Source organism: Pseudonaja textilis, chromosome 1 (assembly GCF_049901715.1).
Source record: "Pseudonaja textilis isolate UNSWEBS1 chromosome 1, rPseTex1.2, whole genome shotgun sequence".
In the NCBI taxonomy this organism is placed as follows: Eukaryota; Metazoa; Chordata; class Lepidosauria; order Squamata; family Elapidae; genus Pseudonaja; species Pseudonaja textilis.
The window spans coordinates 61,543,357-61,566,940 of NC_141990.1; the positions used below are offsets into that span (position 1 = coordinate 61,543,357).

Below are 23,584 nucleotides of genomic sequence, written 5' to 3' on the forward strand. Positions count from 1 at the left end.
CTCCCAAGTAGTCATTTATAACCCTTCATTTAGCAACTGTTCCAAGTTACACTGGCCTTGAAACAAGACTGGTTCTTATACTGCTGACCACTGCAGAGATCAAAATTTGGGCACTTGGCAACCAGCAATTTTTGCAGTGTCCCAAAGGTTTGGAATCTTATAATCTGGTTCCTGACAATGGGGGAAGCCAGATTCATTTAATTTTTTTACATTTACTTGTATCCTGCTTTTTTATTATTTTTACAAATATCTCAAGGTGTCAAACATTCAATACATTGTCCTCCCCACAACAACGACTAATGATTAATCCCTAATTACAGTGGTTTGTTTAATGACCATGCTAAAATGGGTCATAAAATTAGTCATGACTCCCTTAATGACCACCTTGCTTAGCAATTCCAGTCCCAATTGTGGTCTTGCTCAGGATTAACTATAGTTTGTCTTGAAAAGACTACTTCGTTACAGCAAAGGCAAGTAATGTATAGTTACATTTCTTTTCCAAAGAGACAAGCATTTGTTGATATTTAAGACTAGTCAACTTTATTATATCATAAACTTGCTGATCAGATCTATTTCATAAATATCTGTGAATTAGGACACCCGCTTGTAGACGTACAGTAGATTACAAGCTAATTTACAAATTCTGGTAAGATATTTTCAATTATCAACCACCATTTAATATCCTAAGAAAGGTACATGCTGCCAACTTGTATTTCTCTAGGAAACACACTGACCACTATGGAACTTATGAGATTGCAATTTAAACAGTGGTCCATAGCCAGAGGAATGGAAGAAAGGAGAGTAGATGGAAACAATTTTATGTTTCTAATTACAATAAGTTCCTTGCTTTTGTTCTCCCCCTTCTAAAGAGTGAATTAATTTTTTTTAACAGTCAAAAAGGTTTACTAGCCCTTAGATAGTAAGAATGGGGAAAAATAAATATATATTTTATGTAGATTTCTTTCAGTAAATAATAAAGAACTTTTAATGGCTTTGACCAAACTCCTAGAGTCCCTTTCCCAATATTGTTCTATCCAACAATAATAAGGCGATTTATTTTAGGGTAGCAAACCAGTTTGAAAACAAATATTTGTTATTTACTATGTACAAACAATTGCGCACAAGATGTAAACAAGGATAGTTGGGGAGAAGGTTCCCAATTTTTATTTTGTTGAGAGCCACATATCTCAAATAATTCATAGTCATACAAGGTAAGAATACACAAAAAGAATTTATCAAACAAGCAATATTTGGTCATAGAATTGACTTGTTCTTAGACATTTAGCAAGCCATAGGTAAACAAATTATTAGGGCCATGTGCCTTTCAAAAATTATTTGGAAGAAGCCTGGAAAAAAGTGACTTAATGAGTAACAGAGAATATATGCTTATTCGAAAACATAGGTACTCCTTGACCTAAAACCATTTAGTGACCAAAGTTCAACAGCACCTTAAAAGTGATGTATAGTAGACAATATTTTAACTGCTAAGAAAAGAAATACTTAGCTATTTTTGGAGATGGAAGCCTAGATAGAAAGCAAACGCATTGAGTGTGTCAGGTAAAGGTAAAGGTTCCCCTTGCAGATATGTGCTTGTCATTTCCAGCTCTAGGGGACAGTGCTAATCTCCGTTACAAAGCCGAAAAGCCAGCATTGTCCGAAGACATCTCTGTAGTCATGTGGCCGGCATGACTAAACACTATTTTTCTACTTGCATTTTTACATGCTTTCGAACTGGTAGGTTGGCAGAAGTTGGGACAAGTAACTGGAGCTCACTCCATTACGCGGTGCTAGGGATTCGAACTGCCAAACTGCCAACCTTTCTGATCAGCAAGCTCAGCCTTAGCCCCTGAGCCACCGTGTCCCTATTGAGTGTGTTACAAACAACATTTAAAAGTTTGAAATAATTTCAAATTTCATACTGAAATTCCTGTTACTGAACAGGTCCAATTAGTATTCCCTGCTCCCCCCCAAAAAAGCTTAGTTGGCTTCTCCTAGGCCTCTCAGAGTTGACTTTTAAATGGAGAAAGCAAGAATATGTTAATCTATTCACTGTTAATCTATCACTAGGGAAATATGTAAACTGCCAAGAATCATCCAGTTGCAGTGGGATGTACAAGAAATAAAATAGAAGTTGCTTTGACTATATTGTTGCTAGTCAGTCATTTCCAGTTCTTCATGATCTAAAGCAGGGGTCCCCAAACACTGGTCCCTGGACCGGTACCGGTCCGTGGATCATTTTTTACTGGGCCGCAAAACTTGGGTGCCACCATCTTGTTTAGACGGCACTTCCGGGTTTTCAGTTGCTTCTGGGTTTTCGATTGGAAAGTGCTTCCAGGTTTTCAGTTGGAAAGCGGCTTTTGGGTGCTCGCACCTTAGTTTCGTCGAGGGGGGGCGGCTTCGAACAAAGAGCTGGCCCAATGGCAGTGGAGTCTCACGTTACTCAGGTACCGGTCCGTGGAAGAATAAATAATTGTGAAACCGGTCCCTGGTTCAAAAAAGGTTGGGGGCCACTGATCTAAAGCATGTGTGTCAAACCCGATTGCATCACGTGACGTATCGTGACTTTTTTGCCTTTGCGGAGCCGGAGTGGCTGTGGCCTGTGCGTGACGCATCCATCACGCGGGCCGCCAGTTTGACATCCTTGACCTAAAGGATATCTGTGAGGGAATGGAGCTAAGTTTGCTGTCTGCACTTAGAAAAAGCACTTGCAGCCCAGCAGAAATACTTCCCATCCCCACCTCTCTGATGCTCTCTCTCAAAGGGCCATAAATTTTATAGTGCCCAAAACTTGAGAGAGTTGAATTCGTTCCTTCCTTCAACCACTCACAAGGTTTATTCAGAAGCATCCCCACAGGTCTTCCAGGTGTCTGGCAAATGGAGCCAGGATGTTCACAGGCAGCTTCACCCCACCCAGGCCCGTAGCCTACAAATCTGTGGGTGTGTAGGAGAAAAGAGAAAAAAATGGCAAGCTGAAAAGGGAGTGGCAGCAACCTCTGGGAATTTACAACAAATTACAGGTAGGCAAGAGGGCTATGGTATCAATCAACTACCAGGACCACAAGTTATGGGGAGCGGCTTATCTTGGTGTGATAACTTCCTGCAGCTCAACTGAAGTGCTCAAAAGCCACCCTGCCTAAGGGTGGAGCTCAGCAGCATTCAGAAAAAAATGTAATCCTACTGAAGCACCCTTTAATCCCAACAAATGTAAGAACTTTCAGTAGGAGACTGTGAAGTTGTATGCCACTTTACAGATGCTGAGCTCTTGTTTGCTTTAAGGACTGAACATTAAAGACGTATTAATATTATTATTATTATTATATATATAAGGCTATATATATAAGCCTTATATATAAGGCTAAGAGGTTGGAGTTACCCTAGAGTAAGAGTAGCTATTGGGGAAGAGGTGTGCTACAACAAAGCATTGTGTAGAGTTATTTGCTATGCTATGGTATGTCCAACCCTTGAAAAACAAAAAATCCTCACAATACCTCTTCAATTTGCTGCCATTGCTTGTTGGGTAAACTCAGGCTCATGCTACCTCCGATCCATAATAATCTAAGCATCTTATCTTGGATTTGTGTGTGTAATGAGTATGTGTGTTATCAGTGTATTTTTTTTTTCTGTGCTTCATATTTTGCTTAGATCTACCTCTTTCTCCAAATTAGCAGACATTTGATTGTTAATCACCATCAAATGTAAACCTTTGAACCTAGATAGAAGTCTATTATTACTTTAACATCTTATTTGCCTATTTGCCTGGGAATAGGCATCACCTATTGATTCAATCTTCCTCTTTTAAAACTGAGCACCCAGCTCTTATGCTGTCTTTTTTCATCTTTAGCATTAAATTCTTGAAGTCTTCAAAGTCATCAAAGTGCTTTTGTACTTTAATCTTGTGTGGAAATACTATGGTTGATTATCCTGCTCTTCCTAGTCTAAGACAAATGTTTTTTCTTCCTTAACTGAGGGCTGAGTATGTTTTTATTTTCAGGTTGCCATTTTCTTTTCTTTGACTCCTCATGATTCTCTACCCTGCAATAATCCACTGAGCAAGAGGAAAGGAACAGCAGGAATTAATTCTGCTTTCCTCTGCATTTTCTGGAATTTAATTAATCACATAAAGCTTCAGCCAAGCAACCACTGCACAGTTTGACTGCTAAAGTAAGCAAAGCTCCTTTATGAAAACACCGCCTCCCCGTTTTATTTTAAAACCAGCTGCTACTTTCTAGGATGAGGATGAACGAAGTCATGGCTAGATCAACTCAGACGCTAAACTTTGCAGGAAACAGACTATTTTCCTGAACAGATGGCCACTGCCAGTGAATTTTTATTGTACTACACTCAGTCACGTTTGTGAGATGGGCAGTTATATAAATGTGAGAACGAAAATAAATGTCACCTCCTATAAATGAAGGTGAACGTATGTGTCCTAGGATAATGTTGCCAGAACCCATCTGGATCAGTCACTGGGACCAGAGGTTTAGTCTTCTGAGCTTTTGGACTTGTGCTGGAGCCCATCCTCAGGGAACTTCTCTCTATCAGAATGTGTAACTTCCTGGCTTTTTCCAAATCTTCTGCCAGAGGAAATCTTAAACGCCTCATGTTCCAATATATCCTTAGCCACCAATCTGTTTCTCACCAAGGATATTGTAAATGGGAATGGGTAATAAGATTGTGTACACAGTCTTTCCAAGGTGAGAGGAATCGCTGTGGGAAGGGAATCCTGCTGCTGTGGGAAACTAATAATTGATTTCCCACCTTCTTGTCTACATATAATTGTATTCTTAGCTCCTCTAAGGGGGGAAAGAGGGGAAGGGTTTCTCAGATAAGCCAATCCTACTCAGAAGGACTGTTCTCTGCCTGGCTTTCTAAGTCATAAGCAAATAAATTGCAGCTATGTAATTTCAGAAACTGGGCTCATGAGAGCAGAAAAAAGAATAGAGTATTACTATATGGTGACAGTGGTGACAGCAGCTCAAAGCGATTCCACAAGAGGATTTCATTTGAAACCAGTCCAGCTTGCCCCTGATCCTGTGGCATCAGCAGTGTTGGAGAGCTAATCCCAGTCATTTCTGATTCCTCAGCAGCATTTCTGAAACGGCGATAAACCTAACCTTTTCCATTAAAATGCTGTGGCTCTGCAGAGCTGGTGGGCAGTCCATGCCCCCATTTGCAAAAACTGCTACCTCCCTGTGGGCCACCTGTCCGTGCAGATTTTTCACAGGAAAGGTGGCAGAACAACTTTTCAACTTGGATAAGGAGGACGTCTATTTCCCTTTGACAGAGAACAGGTGTCAAGAGGATTTTTAGGGCAGAGGAATAGCTCTTTGCTTCTCACTGCAGCAAGGAGAGTAGAAGATTGTGATGATGAGTCACTATTAGCACTCGGGGGAATGGAAAAAAGTAGTGTGTGAAAATGTACTAAGCCAAATTCTGAAGCCTGTTAAGCCTGTCAGATCAACACACTCACTATAGATGGCATAGCCCAGCTGAGTTCTATTTGATCATTCCCCAAAAGTAATTCCCATTGAGATTTACACCCCTTCTCAACATCTATTCAGTTACAGCGTCCATGTTTTGTTTGGAAACAATACCAGCATCTCCACACGAAAAAACAATACTGCCCTTAAAATGCCCAACAGCCGATACCAGACAGTGCATGGAATTATGAGATGATGGAATTATTATGTAACTAAGTCAAAAATTAAACTGATGAACTGGGAATTGGGATGATGAGTTTTTATCCTAGATTGTTTTCCTTTAATTTTATTTGTCTACTTTCCTTTTTCTTCTTCTTCCAAACACTGTTTTGATGCACAGGCTTAGGCAGAACCCCCTAAGTTGTAAGTCTTCTCCAGCAAGATCCACCTGGTACCAAATTGTCTTTAGGATGCCAGGCTAAGAACTTTTATTCTCCCATGCCTTTTAATAATGTGGTAGTCGGTGCAACAGTGATTTTTGTTTTTGCTGTCGCTTCTTTTTCCTTCTGTTACTACTTTAATGTTGATCATAATTTTTAATCTTTTTGGATTTTTGAACTCCGCAAAGTAGTTTATAAAATTAAAACTTTATTAAGTAAAGCTACCTTTTCATTGTAAGTTTTAATTATTGTACTATTTTTACATTGTTAGAGGAAGATGGAGCTATCTTTCTCATGAGTGGTTGCACTAGTGTGCCCTACCACGATGCCTTTTTCAGCACGGTGTGCATGGTTTGTGTGAATGTCAAGGGAGTACTTTGTGTAGGACAGTAAAAGGCAAAGCTAATAATGCAACAGTCATACTGATGTCCTTAAAAGATCCCTCTATGAAGGCTATATATCTTGACTCAGATAACTAAGAAAGAGGCCAAGCATTTTGCTGATATCACACTGGTTTAGATATCATGCTAAGTCATGAAATGGCTTTTCCTATGTGCTGTATGAACTTCACACGCTATCATGACCCCAGGCAATTGTGGCCTGCTAAATTATCTGTGATAGCACAGTCAATAGCAACAATGAGTACTGAGAGAAGGGCCATTATTTAAGCCCATCAGCATCTAGGATCGCCAACATGATTGTCAACGTCCAAGTATGGATATGACACAAGAAGAATCATCATCTAACCACCCATTGAAACACCCCCTACATAACATGTAAACAGAGTGGCAAGCTCTTGTGCCTTAAAGCTGCATCAGGTAGCAAAATCTGGGACCAGGGATTGGGCTAACAAAAACTCTTCCAGATGCACGCTTGCTCATGCATATGTATACCAGACTAGTATGAGCAAATTAGCAAGAACAAAACCAACGATTATCAAAACCAGTTGTGGCCTAATTTTCTTAACAACCTTGCCTGAAGACTACTGATTAATAGCTTCTCAAGATTCTTTTCCCAAGACTAAACATTTCCAGTTCCCTTAATCTCTTTTTTAGGACATAGTTTCTAGACTCTCGGTCATCCCTGTTGCTTCTCTCCAAACATATCTAAATTTGTCTCAATCCATCTTTAATTGTGGTACCCAAAATTGGAACCTGTACTGAAAGTGAAGAATGATTAATGCAAAAAAAAAAAAAAAACCCTATTTCTGATAATGCAAGGTAAAATAAATTTGTATTATTTATATTGCAGTCATTATTTATTGAATTTATATGCCTTCCATCTCAGTGATAATTCAACTCTAGACATCATGTTATATGACTGACTCACGTTCAGTTTGTAGTAACATAACAACATACAATTCAATTTTCTTGATGAATATCATTGATAGCTAGGAAATTCTGGGAACTGAAGTCCACCCACCTGGAAAGTTACCGAGTTTGAAAAACACTGTCCTAATTCCTACATGGTTTTCCCTCGACTAAGAAACAGACCTTATGATTCACATTCTGGAGGATGGTTTTTGATTTTGTAAATGGAAAAGGAAATTTAGCTCTTCCTTCTGAGGTGGAAGGACTGAATTGTTGGAAGAAAAATCCAGGTCCAGTTCCAAGCCAGGAATAAAATGGAGGCTGATTGGAAAGAAAAATTCTGTTTATCGGTGAACAGAACCAACACACACATAGCGTTCAGTTCTGGGACAGCTGACAAAATGGAGTTGAAAGTTTTATCCCTTCTGGATTCCTATGGGGTCATGTAGGAGTCATACAGTCATGGCTGTATAGGCAAAAAGGGAAATGCAAATTCTAGGTGTTTGTCTGAGCTAATCTTGTCAACCTTTGACTTGTTGCTTATGTGAAGTTTCTGTCTGACCCAGTCTTTCTGAATGGATTACCAAATCTGCATTTCTAAAAGCTAGCCTCTTTAGTTTCTGCTTGGGGCAGGGAGACTGGGCTTGTTTCTGCCTCCCTTAACATGTTTTTTTTTCCCCATTTCTCCTTTAGGGGAAATATTTTATTCTGGCTTTTTAATATTCCCCCCAATATTTCATTCTCGAGGAGGGTAGGTTAGTGCTGACTTTCTACAGAATCTGGTTAAGGAAGAAGAAAAAAACCCTCTGAGCATCCATAAAGCAAACTGCGGACTCTCATCTTTGCCCTTTGGGATCTGGTGCTCTTCCCCAGCTATTTTCACCCAGAAGCATCCACAAGAAAGAAGTTTATCCAAAATTAAGTCACCCCCCTCGGATCTAGTCCAGCTACTGCTTTCTAAAATAATTGCGATTCTCTCATCCAGCCCTACCTGGATATTTTTATTTTTCTCTCTAGACCAGGGGAGGAAGAGGATGCTTATGGCTCCTGCAGGGATCGGGCCGCGGAGGGATTTAGTGTGAAAAGTAGTGGCTGGAGGCGCCGCCGAGCGGTTGTCTTGGCAAGAAGCGGCGGCTCCAGTATCGGAGGGTAGCCATAGAAACCGGCCCAGCGCCATATCAAGCTGGATCCTTCCTTCCCCCGGGACACCAGGAGGGAGGAGGCAGAACCGGCCGGCTCCGCTCCGTGCGTCGGTCAAGCTGCGTCAAGGGCTGCAGCGGTAGCCGCGCGTGCGGTAAAAGCAGGAGGAGGAGGAAGCGCCAGAGAAGGGAGGCAGAGCCTGGAGGAGGCTCTGGAGGAGTCGGGCCTTGGTTCCTGCCAGAGGAGAGCAGGTGGGGCCGCGCCAAGGAGAGAACAAGGCGGCAATCAGCCCCCAGGCTGGCGACTCGAGCCTTGCGGGTTGGAAGAAGCGCGCCGGGGGAACGCGGGGTTTGTCTGAAACGGGAGCAAACCCGGAAGATACTCCGCGGACCCTTCACCGGAGGACCCCTGGTTCCCGCTTCTGCGAAATCCAGAAAACCCGCCTTTCCCTGGCTTTTAGATCCTGGAAAGACTTTGGCTCCGATTTGGATTTTGCATTTCTTATTCCTGGGATTTCTGCTGCGCCGCCTATCCGTCCGCTCACTTTCCCATCCATCCTTATAAATGGAGCGCGCTCCTTTTCCCCCCTGTCTAGACGGCAGGCGCTGTTAACCCTCCGGGCTTTCAACTCGGGGTTTTGCGCGGAATTTCCTTCAAATTGCGCGGGGATTGATGCGTCTCCGCGGGTCTAGTTCGGTGCAACACCCCCAGCAGGGTTTTCCCGAATTGCAGATGGTTTTGATCAATGCATTCCTTTTATTTGCAATTGCACCAATCCTCCAATTTTACACGGGGTTATAAGACTGTCGGTTCACTCTTTTCTGTAACGCGGTGTTTTTCTCTCTTTTTAACTGGATTGCCGAGCGCTCCCGGTGCGCTAATCTGGGTTTCCCATATTTTTTGACTGCAGCAATCCGGATTAACGAAACTGTGGAAGGTGTTTGCTGGTTTTCAGGGCGATGTTGCCAGGGTCTATTCAGATCTCTGGGGAGACTTTATCCAGTGCAGAAATTCGGGATATTTGTGAGAGCTTGCGGGAGAACTCCATCAAACTGCTTTCCCTCCGTGGTTGCCAACTATCCGACAGAGATTTCGGTCGCATCTGCAAGGGGGTGGCAGAGTCTCATTCCCTGGCTCAACTTAACCTTAACTTGGGGATTGTTTCCAATATCAATCGGGTCAAGCAATTGGCTGAAGCTCTGAAGACAAACCGCTCGGTCCAATCTTTATTGTGAGTAGGCCCTCCATTTAGTACCAACCGAGAATGTTGCCTCTTAACTCCGGTGGTGCAAATCCTGCAGGGCAAATGCTGTGCTGGTTTCTTGAAAAGTTGTGTTTCAGTGACGTAAATGGAATTTATTTTTTCATTTTATTTATTTTGATTTGTCAATTGCTTACAAGATAATAGGTAGAAGTATATACATAATATGAATACATGAAATGGGTACATATAAGAAAAATAAAAGAAACAATAGGACAGGGATGGTAGGCACATTGGTGCGCTTATGCACACACCCCTACAGACCTTTTAGGAAAGAGGTGAGGTCAATAATAGACAGTCTAAGGTTAAAGTTTTTGGGGTTTGGGGAAGAAACCACAGAGTCAGGTAGAGTATTCCAGACATTGACCACTCTGTTGCTGAAGTCGTATTTCCAGCAATCAAGTTTGGTGCGGTAACCTTGAGTTTGTATCTGTTGTGTGCTCTTGTGTTGTTATGGTTGAAGCTGAAGCATTCATTGACAGGTAAGTCATTGCAATGTATGATTTTATATTCAGTATGTATGAATGTACTCAGGCGAAAATGAGGGCTACTAGAATTCCTTAACGTAGTTCAGTTATCCTTTCAATATTGTTAAAATGGTTATAACTCCAAAGAAACATATTTTCCTGTCCTCAGAGGCAGAATTTGAATGCATTGTAAAGAACTAGAGGTCATCCAGTCCGAAATATTGCTAATTACAGCAATTGAATTCTGCAGGGTAATAGGTAGTCTTTAGTAAATGCCACAAATTAGAATGTTTGCTATTTGAGCTGGAGCTGATAGGTCAAAATCTAATACATTTTAGTAGGAATGCAATCTCCCTACCTTTGTTTAAGAAAGCATGAAAACATAGACCGATATTTTGCCATTTTGATGCATTATGTTGGTGAAACAAATGAACTTCCAAATCTTGTATTAATTTTCAAAAGTCAGTCCTCTTAAATTTATTATATTTTTTTAAAAAGCTGCTTCAGTCCCTATAATTGCAGGTTGTATGATTTTCATTTACCTGATCCAAATACAGTAGTACCTTGGTACTTGTCATTAATTGGTTCCGGAAGTTGTGATCAGTACCAAAAGCTATGATTACTAAATATATTTTTTCCAGAAGGAATAATTAAAATAAAATTAATGCATTCCCAAACCAAGGACAATGCACATTTTAAAGGTAATATATAAAAAGATAGGGTTGTATATCATTACTTTGCATGAGAAATAAACCTAAAAGCTAATAGATTGAATAAAATAAAAACTTTGGCAATAGCTTAGAGTCCTTATATACTGCTTTACAGTGCTTTACAGCCCTGTCTAAGCGGTTTTTACCGAGTCATCCTATTGCCCCCAACAATCTGGGTCCTCATTTTACTCACCTTGGAAGGATGGAAGGCTGAGTTAACCTTGAGCCTGGTGAGATTTGAACTGCCAAACTGCAGTCAGCTGGCAGTCAGTGGAAGTATTACTCTCTTACCACTGTGCCACTGTGGCTCAATAGTACTTTACTTATACTGATGAGGAAAACAAATGCAAAAAATATACAAAATTACCACAGAAGCTAAGAAGAGTGCAAGGAGATGTGTAGAGGGCAAGAGCTACCACATGACTATTGGCTGGAAAGGGTAGTAAATCACAAGATAACCAACACCGACAAGGTCTAGCTTGAGTACCAAACAAAGGATAAGTACCAGGACAAAATGTTCTCAACAGAAAGCATGAAACAGCAAATTCGATGCTATTGGGTACCAAGGTACCACTGTAGTCAGAAAGCTTCAACCAATAATGGGTATGGCTAATGCCAATTATGAATTTGAAGTTTTAAGAAGAGTACATTATTTCTTAAAACTTACCCTATTGGTTCTCAAATAATGACAGTTTTCATTCATATTTTTTAAATGTATTTTTATCAGGATAATAATACACAACCTTTTCTGATATTTATTGTCTTTAGAAAGGTGGGGAATGGTTGCCTCTGGTATAGAACAGTTGCCCTGAACTTGAATATTTGTTACAAAAAAACCCGCAGCAGAATGTTTTATCATTTAATCAATGTTTCAAATTCTCTACCTGTTCTAATTAACAAGTAAATTAAATTAAATTAACAAGTAACTTTCATGAATAAGAACCTACCTAAGGAAAGTCTCAGGGGTGTCCAGCCATGGCAGATTTGTGCTAGCTGGGGAATTCTGGGAATTGAAGTCCACAAGTATTAAAGGTTGCCAAGGTTGGACATCCCTGCTTTTCAAGATCACTTCCTACAAAAGAAATAGGTTCCCAAACAAGACAGTTCAGACAAAAATATTATTAATGGGCTTTTAAACAGTACATTTTATTGATCATTTTCTCTGCCTCTTTCAAAAGGCTCAGGTGTTCTTGTCCTCCATTGTAACCTTCCTGTGTTTTTCTACCAGTGCCTGGTTTCATTCTAATTTCTGGAAAACAAGTATATAGGCAGTAAATATGCCAACTAGTGATTCTCAATGTCAGCCACTTTAAGATGTGTGGATGCTGGCTAAGAATTGTGGGAGTTGAAATTCACACATCTTAAAGTTGCTGACGTTGAGAAACACTGACTTAGGATTTATTTATCATTTGCAAGTCAAAGAAAAGAGAGTCTATAATTCCTTTTTCTTTATGCAGCCTTCATGGAAGTCCTCTGACAGATGCTGGTCTGGCCATTCTCAACCCAGCTTTATCCATCCATCCATCCCTCGTGGCCTTGGATTTGGGGGACTGCATGCTGGGGGATGAAGGTATCAACTTGATTTGTGGCCTTCTTCCTCCTGATGGGGCCAAGTCAGGTAAGGAAGAGAGGACATGTCATCTTTTGCAGCTGTCTCTTTGGGGGAGGTTTATTCCACCAAAGCAAAAGGGACTGTGGGAGTGACAAGAGTACCTTATCCAAAAGAAATTATGGCTTTGGTTTCTTAGTGCAATGGGATCAAATGGAAATCCTCTGGTAGATGGCAAGGCTTTAAGGGAGTTAAGAATAAATGAGTTTCAAGCAAAATGTTTTTAAATGTTTAATAAAATTATATTTAAAAATGATTTTCAACTCTTCACAGGCAATATTAAGAACAGATGTGTACTTCTTTCATGTGAAACTAGAATGGGTTTTTGAATACACATACACACACAAATATGTGAAGCATTCTTCTACAACATAAAAAAGGTTTTCTGTAAATACGATGCATTTGTTTTCAGCAAAACAACTAAATATAGCAAAATTCAAACAAATCTGGAATTATTAGAAATAATACCAGAGAGTGCTTGACTGAGTAAAATGCCCCCACTCCCCCATTCTTCACTAATTTCTAACCCAGATTCCAGTAGGAATTCAAGAGTGGAAATGCTGAATGTATATTCTGCTGAATATGGTTCTTTGGTCTAATACAAAAATAAATGAATAAATCTGTACTTATATATACATATAATCACACACACACGTACACACACACACACACACACACACACACACACTGTAGGGGGTCTGCTCTGATTTAGGTCAATCATATTAGAATGATAACATCCAAGCATAAAGTTTTGGTCAGGGCATCGAAGATTTGATAATTGGAAATAATACCATCATGTGGAGTTTAATAAAGTCTGGAGTTGTCTCAAAGAGAAATGGGCGGCAAACAAAGTCTAATCAATAATACCACAATGACTAAGTTCTGTTGGTTTTGTTTGTGTTGTTTTCTGTAAAAACTCAGCTAAGTCCAGGACAAAATCATAAGACTGGATTTCTTTTATTTCCAAAACTCTTTTTAAAGGATTTAAAGCATTCCAGCTAGATTAGGAAACTCAAACCAACAGAGGAAAGATTAGTGTAATCTAAACATTGTGTAAATAAATTTGTGCTCAAGCTTCATTTGTGACCAATCTAGACTGCTGATACAATAGTGTGCACAATACAAATGTAGCTGTTAAGAAGTTGGATGGAACAGTTCTACCTGGCCAAAACATTATAGGGGCAGATCTGGGTATCTCTTAACAGCTGAGCAACCACTTTTGCAACATTTATAGGCAGTTAGTTCTATTTACCTAAGGAAGAAAAATTGTTTGGGGCATTTTCAAACAGTTTCTGCCTGATAAGAAACCACTGCTGTATAGAAAGCAACGTACCGAGATCTATAAAATCTGATTTGCTCTGCATACATATTTTCAATTTGCCTACTGTCTGTTTTTGATTAGGGGTTTTTTAAACAACCTGCCTCCCTTTTTTCCATTAGGAAAATTGATAATTAATAATTCCTCAGTACACAATAGATTGCAAGAGGTTATAAAGCTCTCTTGCACTAGCTGATGTTAAAGAAAGTACCACTATCTTATTATTCAAATATAAACAAATGGAAAAATGTATATTGTTTTTTCTTTTCTTTTCCAAGTTGGAATTAAATAGATAGAATAGAATTCTTTATTGGCCAAGTGTGATTGGACACACAAGGAATTTGTCCTGGTGCAAATGCTCTCAGTGTACATAAAAGAAAAGATACATTCGTCAAGAATCATAAGGTACAACACTTAATGATAGTCATAGGGTACAATAAACAATCAAATCATACTAGGAAACAGTCAATATAAATCATAAGGGTACAAGCAACAAAGTTACAGAATTAGACTGTGACCATGATTATTACTTTTGACCTTCAGTTAAGGACAAAGTTTTTTTTAATAGAAAACAATCATTTGAGGTTGCTGGTAGTAATTGTACTTTTTTAAGCATTCATCCTTAGGAATTCAATCAAGTGCTGATTTTAAATGGACAGAAGTTACATAAATGAACTTCCTAATGTTATGGTATATTTTAAAAATTAAGTAATAAGTAATGCAATGTTGTTTTTCTGATTATCTAAAACCATAATAATCTTCCCCGGAACATATAGCTGTATATCTTTATTTGATTGAATATTGTAACATCTTGTCTAATTATATAGTCTCTATAGTATAGTATGTTTGCCCACATTATCAGTTCAGCTGATCAGACATATGCATTCATATGTAGAAGTGTACAATGCTAATCAGCTGTGGAAATGTATACCTAAGTCAAAGGGTAATGAATATATACAACATTTTAAGCACATATTCACAATATAGCTTAATAAACAATCTTCTGTTTTGAAAGTATATTTTTGTTTATAGCATCCTGGGCTTGTAGACGAGACATATAAACTGCCATGCAGGTCAATCTGTTATATTTATCTTTTTAATTTCATAACCTCAGTTCTCAACTTATGACCACAATTGAGCACAAAGTTTCCGCTACTAAAAAGGCAGTTGCTGAGTAAGTTCTGCAATAGTTGTTAAGTGAATCATAGTTTTTCAGCAAAGTTGACTTTCCTCATTGTCCTTGCTTGGCGGAAACCGGCTGGGAAGGTTACAAAAAGGTATGACCCATGACCTCGGGTCAGTGCCGTTGTCATAAATACATGCCAGTTGCCAAATTTTGACCAGTCATAAGTGTGAAAAATGTCACAAGTCACTTTTTTTAGTGCCATTGTAACTTTGAACGGTCACTGAACAGAAGGGTTGTGAGTCAAGGGCTACCTGTAGCTATTGTTTGGATTGGAGAATCAGAGAGCAGAACTTCAAATATTCCTGAAACAGCTTTCCCCAATCTCGTGCTCCAGAAGTTGTAGGACTGCAAGTTAGGAATTCTGTGGTTAGGATTTTTGTTCTCATTTCAGCACATCTGAACAGCATTAATTGGGGGAAGGTGGAACATGATCAGATATTTAGCTTATTGTTCCATTATTGTGACAATTGGGGTGGTAAAATAATAACACTGTTGAAGCTTGCCTGTCAGCCACTCAAGCAACTTGAGCTTCTTTTGCTCCTGAAAATGTTTTGCTTCACTTCTAGTTTCTCCATATCTAACATGGATCACCAGATAATTGTAGTGCTAGTTTGAACAATAGCGTGTTGAAAGTATATTTTGAGGTTAGTTGATCAGGGTTGGGTAAGTTTCATCTGCATTAATAATTCAGTGATATCAACTCTGAATGGAAGAGGCTTTGTAAAAGTTGCCTTGAGGTCACTTGGCTCTTCTTTCTTTTATACCTAGGATTGAAGGAACTGACTCTCAGTGCAAATTCTGGCATCACCCCCAAGGGATGGGGACGTCTGGCTATTGCAGTGGCTCATAGTTCACAGGTGCGAGTGTTGAACTTGGACTACAATCCCCTGGGTGAGAGGATTATTTGGATTTGGATACTTGGCAGTGTTTGTGTATCCTTCCGGCTATTAGAGATCTTGTTTGGCTGCTACAGGTTATAACATTTAAGGCTTGCATCTTAAAATAAATCCAGATAATACCCAACGGAGCTACTTAGAAGGCCATTATGTCTTCACGGTTAGGGAAAAAAGTCAAATTGTCCTATGCCATGGATGCCCAATTTTTGGATCTGCCTGAGCCTCATTGACTGAAGTGGAATTGTCTTGGGCAGCATATAAAATATGTAGTTAATGGATGTAAATAACAAACTTTAATTTTTGTTATAAATCTCGTAGGGCTGCCTTATTTGCTGTCCAGGCGGCCTGTGGATTTGACATGGTTGCCTTATACCAACAGTAATTTAAAAGTAGTTTATTCTGTCCTCTAATCAAGAGGATCTAAGGACTATGAGAAGGCTACTTGGGGAAAAAAAGCAAACTTGCAGCTGTGAAGCTGGTTTCTACAAAATCCGCCCAATTGTGCCAGCTTATCCGGTGTTTTCTATCCCAACCTTCTATAGCGCATTGTCTTCTGGATGTGTTGGGACTGTACCTCCCCCACCTGATCTTCAAAGGCTGGTAGGGACTTGGTAAATTTTCAGTCAGGTCTCCCCACAATCTAGTTTTTTTTCCCCTTGTCTGTAAGCCAGGACCATTTTGTCAGGAATAATCTTCTATCCACATGCTTAAAATAGAAGCAATAAAAGAAGGCTTAAGAAAACCACTCCATAATTGAAAGCTGAAAACACAAAACCAAAACTGCCATCGTCACATAGTCTATTCTGGAAAAGTAGGACGGAGGACTACCTCATTCTACGCAAAGGAAGGGCAGCAGAGCACTGTTGGGCCATCTGGAATCAAGATTATGAGCTTCTCCTTCAGACTCTGTGGCAGTACCTCGTTTGCGGGGTCATTGGCTGGATTCTATCCCACATCCTGTACATCTTTACCCCTGGGCTTGGTGAGCATAAGTTATCCCTTTCCCAGCTGCCGCTTCAAAAAATAGCAAGGCAAAGAGGCGTTCAAACAGTGGTTGCCATGGAAACTTCTTCTCTTCCCGGCTGCATTGCTGAGCTGATTTGGCAGCTGGTGAGCCAGGCTGCTCTGTACTACTTACCCCACTAAAGGAGATAGATGTGAACATCTTGGCCATACTTGTGCATGCCCTACCTCACCTTGCTGTCTCAGGATGAATACCCCCCCTTTCCTCCCCTCCATCTCAGTTCCCATGGAGAAGTGCATATCTTTTTATCTGCTAACCAATCATAAGCTGCTAGAGCTAGAGGGCTACCCAGAGACAAGGAGAGAATGATTACTGAAGAGATTTGCTCAGTGTCTAAGGATTTTATTTGATTTTTTTTTTTGCTATTGTTGGGTTATAGTTTGCCAAGGATGAAAAGCAGGAGGAAAAGGAGAATTTCCTCACCGTTGCCTAGCATCTTGCACTGTCAACACACAGTAAAGTATTAACTCAGCATCGTGTTTATAAAGCTGCAACTATGGAATTCAGCATTAGAACCATAATCTGAGGGAAAGCAGAGAAACTTTCAGCATTCAGATGAGTGCGGATGTCCTTCATATTCTGCTACTCTTGAAATGGGTGCATCTGGTGGAGCTGCACTATGTTTTTCTCACATCTCCTGTCTTTCTGTTCCATAGGTGACCAGATAGCAGCAATGCTGGCTGTTTCAGTGGCATCCAGCCGCACCTTAGAAGTCTTAGACTTGGAAGGGACAGGACTTACCAACCAGTCAGCTATGGTAAGGCAGTATCTTTGTTGCCCTTATTTCTCAGTCCTGAAAGTCAGTGTGACAAACACTTGCACATAATCGCCCACCAGTGTATTTTTCCTTTTCTCAAGGAACCCAAGAATTTGCAATTACTTAAAACTTTATGGTGTGGAAGACATCCTACCTCCCATTAGATTTTGGTTTGATGTGAAGGGAATGGGTTTATTTGGTGTTTTTTTTTCCACCAAAAGAGATGGACACACTCACAGGTGTTGGATAGGGTGAATTAGTGATAAAAGAACAGTACCATTCTATGCAGAACTTGCTCTATGTAATTATTGTAATTGGGAATAGGAGGAAATATAACTGTTTTAGGTTAATTGGCCATTCCATCCTTGTTAACCCCTCGTCATCGTAAGTACACTTTAGATCTTGTAGGAGTCTGTCTAAGTTGGTCACCAGGACCAAACGTTTATTCTTCCAAGCTTTCAGGCCCGTGTTGAAGCTCATCCTCAGAGAACTTTTCTCTTCAGAATATGTGCACATGACTGTTCTGAGTTGTATTTATATGATGCCTCTGTTGTATGTGGCTTTTCGTTGTTCCTTCTATTTATATGATGTCTGTGTGTGGTTTTTAGCTGTTAATTAGGGTGCTGATGGCCGGCTATTAAGTACTTAGTTGTTGTTTCCTTGTGCCACCACACTTGGCTCCTAAATACATGGTAAGCTGGTGGTGGTACATCATCACCCCTATTGACTGATCAAGGGCCCGTTTCCCAGGCTTCAATAATTTCTCTGGCTATTTTTGTCCCTGCTCAGCCAACAATCTTAATAGCTGCAAAATTGAATACATGTCCTTGTTCATTGCAATGAGTTTAGGTCCCCTCATCTAACTGCTTGCTCTTGTTCTTGCAGTCTGGTGGTTAGCTTCCTTCCAATCTGTCACAGGGGCAAATCATGCAGGGAATCTGGTAAATTACTTTAAAAGTTTCTCCCACCTCCAACTGATGTTTGTAGTGCATTTTTCTCCCTTGGTTACCTGGTGACTAGAGTGAGCTGTTTTTCATGATGCCCCTGTTCTAACTCAATTCAGATCCTATTGGACATGGTGGAAAACTATCCAACAGCTCTGAAGACATTGATCCTGGCAGAGAACAACATTAGTCCTGAACTACAGCAGCAAATCTCAGACCTTCTTTCAGAGGGAGAGGAAGATGATGAGACTGTGAACCATGAAGTGATGGCCAGAGAGAAGAATTCCTGGATCTGTCAAAGCAGTAAGATTAGTTCCCTCTTGAGAATGGGAGGTGACACTGTGTGGGAGATTTACATGCATGTGGAATTAGGATACTACTTTTTTTGTCTTTTATTTGGAAAGAGGAAAATAATTTTCTTTACTAGAACACTAATCATTTAATTTTTAGAATGTTTCTATCATACTGTAAAACTAATTTGTATTTCAGTCAGTTGATCTGACTTTATAAGGGGGAAAAGTATATTTAGCTATGTAGAACAGTTTAAACAGACCAGATACTTAAACAGCCCACTAGTTGAGACTCCTAGTGATGAGATGCTTTTTCAAAAATAGAGGAATTCTATATTTCAGATCACCATATAAATTGATGGAGAATGGACATGTTCACATTCTTGTAATATTGAAGTTTTGATACTTGTATCTCCAAATTGTATTGTTACTTCATCCCAATATTTATTTGTATTAGCATAATTGGCATAGTTCATCTGGAACTGAAATTCCTCTTTCAGGATGAAATCTTAATAGAAGCCGATGGATACTAAATTTGAATATAAACTAATAGTTAATGCTTTCATGGAGATGGCAAGCCACTTCCAAAATCTTTTCAAGAAAACTGCAGGGAAGACTTCTGGGAAAGAAATGACAAGCTGAAGATGGCACCGCAAAGGTTGAAGCTGACCATGACAGAATGAAGACCCAGCAAGTAGACTGCCTCTCCATAATTTATCTCTGGACAATGAGAGGACTTGAGATCACCCACAAGTGCTCCAGATAGTTGGTCCTCATGGGGAGATCACAAGAAAGTGATCTCAGTAGCTTTAAAGCTCTGGGAGATGAGGGAATAGCTATCTTGTTCAAACTCCATTTGGCTCCTCAAAAAGACACTTGGCTTGCATACTTCCTTTCCTAATCACTTTTGGAAAATATTTGTTAACTGCTTTTCAGCTATTAGGAACTTTCAAATCAACAAATTTTACAACACCCAGTGAGTCTCCTTCAATCCTTTATAAGTTTGAAATAGCAATAGCCTTTAGTCTTATATACTGCTTTACAGGGCTTTACAGCCCTTTCTAAGCAGGTTACAGAGTCAGCATATTGCCCCCAACAATCTGGGTCTTTATTTTACTGACCTCTGAAGGATGGAGTCAACATAACAGTTGTAAATCTGTTAAAAAGTTATTATCCAGGGTTATTCTGTCTTACTATTTGTAATTCCATTTTGTCGGTCATCTCCAACTTATAGTCCAGAATTTATTTCCAAGTATTTCTGCATTAATACTTGTTCATCCCTTTCTTGTCAGTCTTCCAAAATATTCCGTCACAGTTATTGTTTCTTTTTTGGAAGTAATACATTCTTATACTGTAGGAAAACACTGTTGCTGATTAGCTATCAGACGCTAACCCCATTCTTCAAAAATTTCCTGAAATGTCTCAAATGTTGTTTGTCATTGGTAGGTTTCACAAAAGACTCTTTTCTTTTCTTCTGCCTGAAGGCTTTAGTCCCCTCTAGTGTTTTATTTTTAAAATTGCAAAATTTAAATTTCTATTGCTTATTTTCTAATAGACTTAATTCATATTCCCATGAAAAATACTGGATTTAATTATTTCCCAAAGCATTTAACAAAATATTTCAAATGTCTGAACCCCTAATTTGTTTCTGACTTTTTAAGATTAAGTTCTTATTCAGCTTTTTGCTGTTTACCTCAATTTTTTTTAATTATTCAGGCTGTTAATTTATCTTTTGTACTGAAACAAATGTTAACTCACTAGGTGATTTTACAAACTTGTTGCTTTGAAGATTTCTTGCAACTTTACAGTAATTACACTTTCAATGTGTTTAGAAAGTGAGACTTAATGAACCTGGTGTTCTTAAAAGGTTCTGCTGCAGTTGAGGATGGCTTCCTTTGACTCCTAGTGCTGAAACCTGCAGGAAACTGCGGTTATCACTAGATAGAGATGGCTGGATTTTTGCTGTTGTGATTTTGAGACGAAGTTAAAAGAAAAATTCACAGGCTGAAAATTAACCATTTTGCTTTTGGATTTTGGAAGCACTATCTACGGGGCCGAAAGGAAGATAAAAAGTTGCCAGTGTCAATGCTAAAGAAACTTTTTTCCATTTCAGATTCTAGTTCCCAGATGGTCTTGGTAACATCAGGCCTTGGAGAAAGTCTATTAGCGGAAACAGAGATGTGAACAGAATGTCTGATGAGAAAAATATTTCCATGTACTGTATTTGGAAAGATCACATATTGGTAGAAATGTGTATTTTCACACATCTTGTGTAATGGTCTACTGTGCTTCTGAATTCATGTGTGCACAAAGCAGAGATAGGAAAGCTGATATGCCTGTATGCAGATACTGGGCTGTGTGACTGAAGATCCACTTCTTTTCCTACTCTGGAACCAGATCCTAATTAATCAGTCCTTATCATCTGCTTTTGATGATTCAGTTGTGGTATTTTTATATTTTGCCACACTTAACTGATCTTGAAGCTGCTTTTTTCAGATGTATATATTTATGTATAAGAGATATTCTTTTTATTGCTTGTATTTATGCTTGGGTAAAATTTTATAAAATTCACAAAAACATGGCAGAGTTCTGATCTACGTATGGATGAAAAAGCTAGAAGGGATGAGATGTACACTAAAAATAGTAACAGCTCACCTGAGCATAGCATTAGTAAAACACTTTGGCTGCTTGACTCCAAGAATCTTATTGTCTTAATGAAAAGCAGAACACTAATAGAATTATGCTGTAAGAACTTTTTCAGCCAAGGCCTACACTGGACTCAATTTCATGTACTTTGCTGTCTTTACTTTCTCAAATCCATTGTTTCACAAAACAGCAATAGGCCATTAAAAATAAAAGCTACAGCAATCACATAATTGATTGTGGAAATAATATTGATAAATTAATTTAATAAATAAAATGTTGATGCCTACCAACTCTCAAATGATTCTGGGTGGCTCTTCCAAGTTGGGGCTGAAATGAGAGGGTGTATACAGTAGTTACCAAAGACAACTTGTCAGTAAACAAGTTGCACTGCTCAGATAGCTAAGGCCAAGTAAGATGCCCAGAGTAGCACATTATCCATTTTTGCCTTCCTATCCCGCTTCAAGAGGGGACACACAGTCAACTATCCAACTAACAAAGCTGCAGGCCATAAACACATTCCACTTTCAACTCCAGAGCGTTCATCCCCTATCCCACGAGTATTACAGGGGATAGAAGCTGGCAATGCTAGATACCTAGCCCTCTCTGTCCTCAAATGGAACACTGGTGTTGAATGACATCCTCCTCCCTGAAAGTCATAGGCCAGAGATCTCTAGGATCAAGCAGGAATTCACAAAGTAGGCCCAGATTTCTTAGGTTAAACCTTCCTACTCAGCCATAGAAGTGGAGAAAGATAGAAAATACCACTATGGATGATTCAGAGCCAGATTAACTTACAGAAGCAAATATGAGAGAGAGAAAAGTAGCACGGTTCTCCTCTTGTCCCCCTTTCTTCCTCCCCAGACTTCCACTGCAACAAACTAGGCTGACTGCAAAGGGAAGACATATGATGTCAGGTTAACAAGTCATCCTGTCCTCCCACATGCAAATTTGGTTGAAGAGGAAGAGGCAGTTCTCCTTAGATGGAGCAGAAGACTAACATTCGTGCGTCAGATCCATCAGGCTTTTCCAAAAGGCAATCTTTCCACAACTAATTGGGGTGGGGGGGTAGTCTGTAAGTCCCTAGACTAAAAGAATCAGAATCATTTGCTTCTATGGATCCCGTGTTATATCTGTTGTAATTGGGTGTTTGTAATAGAGAGAACTTCCTTTTTTTGCTTCCATTTTCTGAAGTACCTAATACTGTAACGTACTCAAGACAGAATGAGGAACTCCAGGGATGACAAAGTGGGGCTTTGGCCTACAAATTCAATAACTTTCCAAAGGCATTCCTGGACCTGTTCCCATGATACCTCTGATTTTGGAAACTAAAAGTATATAAAGATGAAAAAGATGCTTTTAGGATATCCACAGGACAGAGTGAAGGTTATGTAACACAGAACCCATTAACTGCCTTAGTCCTATTACTAAGAGCCCTCCTTGCCTATTCCATTTTTCCTAGATTTTTGATCCCATGGCCAAGGCAGGAGAAGGCATAATCATAATAGCCAGCCTGGCTTTATGGCATATATTAACCTAAATGACAATACAGGTAGACTACAGGAAAGCAAAGTAATAAAATCAGACCTCATATTGGGACTTTTCAAACAAGGTAATCTATTTAGAAAGCGCTTCTAGAGATATGGATCTTACTGAGATTGAAAAAAGAAACTCCTGACCAACCAACCAGCATATACGCCTATCCCTAATCACCAACGACAAAAAGGCAAAGGAACTAGGGCATAAGACTTTCCTATTCCTTCGGCTCCTACCACACCCAAAGCAGCAAATGGCGAGAAGGGATGCAAATTATTTGGGGGAGGCACAGAAACCCCACATGTGTTGTATTAGCCTTGGCTCCAGCTGGGGAAATAGTTTCTCCCACTGGCAAAAGGGAAGAAATAAGCACCAACCACTATTTCCAGATAAGTGGTGTCTAATAGAATTTGCCTTCCTGTGGGCCCCTTGTAACTTTATGTGTGTGAGTCCTAAAGACTCACTATGAATGCCTTGGGACACATCTGTAGAATTGCCATGCAATACTCTGTGTCCTCCTTTATAAAAACCCCGTGAGCATAACTATTACAATGATTGGATGAAGCATTCTTTGGCAGAGCAGAAGGTAGTTTCTAATAGCAATGGCTATTAACTGTCCAGATGTAAAATTCC

At 39.6% G+C, this 23,584-nt stretch overlaps 1 protein-coding gene across 3 annotated transcripts; it reads left to right on the top strand.

The window, feature by feature from the left end:
* Positions 1-8,303: 8,303 nt before the first annotated feature.
* On the top strand, positions 8,304-21,704 carry LRRC73 (leucine rich repeat containing 73). 3 transcript variants are annotated; one of them, XM_026695544.2, is made up of 6 exons: positions 8,304-9,541; positions 12,206-12,366; positions 15,630-15,752; positions 17,438-17,538; positions 18,602-18,785; positions 19,273-21,704. In XM_026695544.2, the coding sequence occupies exons 1-6, from the start codon at positions 9,270-9,272 to the stop codon at positions 19,275-19,277; spliced, it is 846 nt and encodes a 281-aa protein (XP_026551329.1). In that variant the 5' UTR covers positions 8,304-9,269; the 3' UTR covers positions 19,278-21,704. The 3 variants fall into 3 exon arrangements, with proteins under 3 accessions (XP_026551329.1, XP_026551328.1, XP_087791888.1); XM_026695543.2 differs by having other exon boundaries at positions 8,308-9,541; positions 20,886-21,704; XM_087935762.1 differs by having other exon boundaries at positions 8,312-8,561; positions 20,886-21,704.
* The last annotated feature ends 1,880 nt before the right edge of the window (positions 21,705-23,584 follow it).

Coding starts and splice junctions, on each gene's coding strand:
- LRRC73 (XM_026695543.2), top strand. CDS start 9,270: ATGTTGCCAGGGTCTATTCAGATCTCTGGGGAGACTTTATCCAGTGCA. Junction 17,539..18,601: donor TTACCAACCAGTCAGCTATG/GTAAGGCAGTAT, acceptor AACTCAATTCAG/ATCCTATTGGACATGGTGGA. Junction 18,786..20,885: donor TTCCTGGATCTGTCAAAGCA/GTAAGATTAGTT, acceptor TTTCCATTTCAG/ATTCTAGTTCCCAGATGGTC.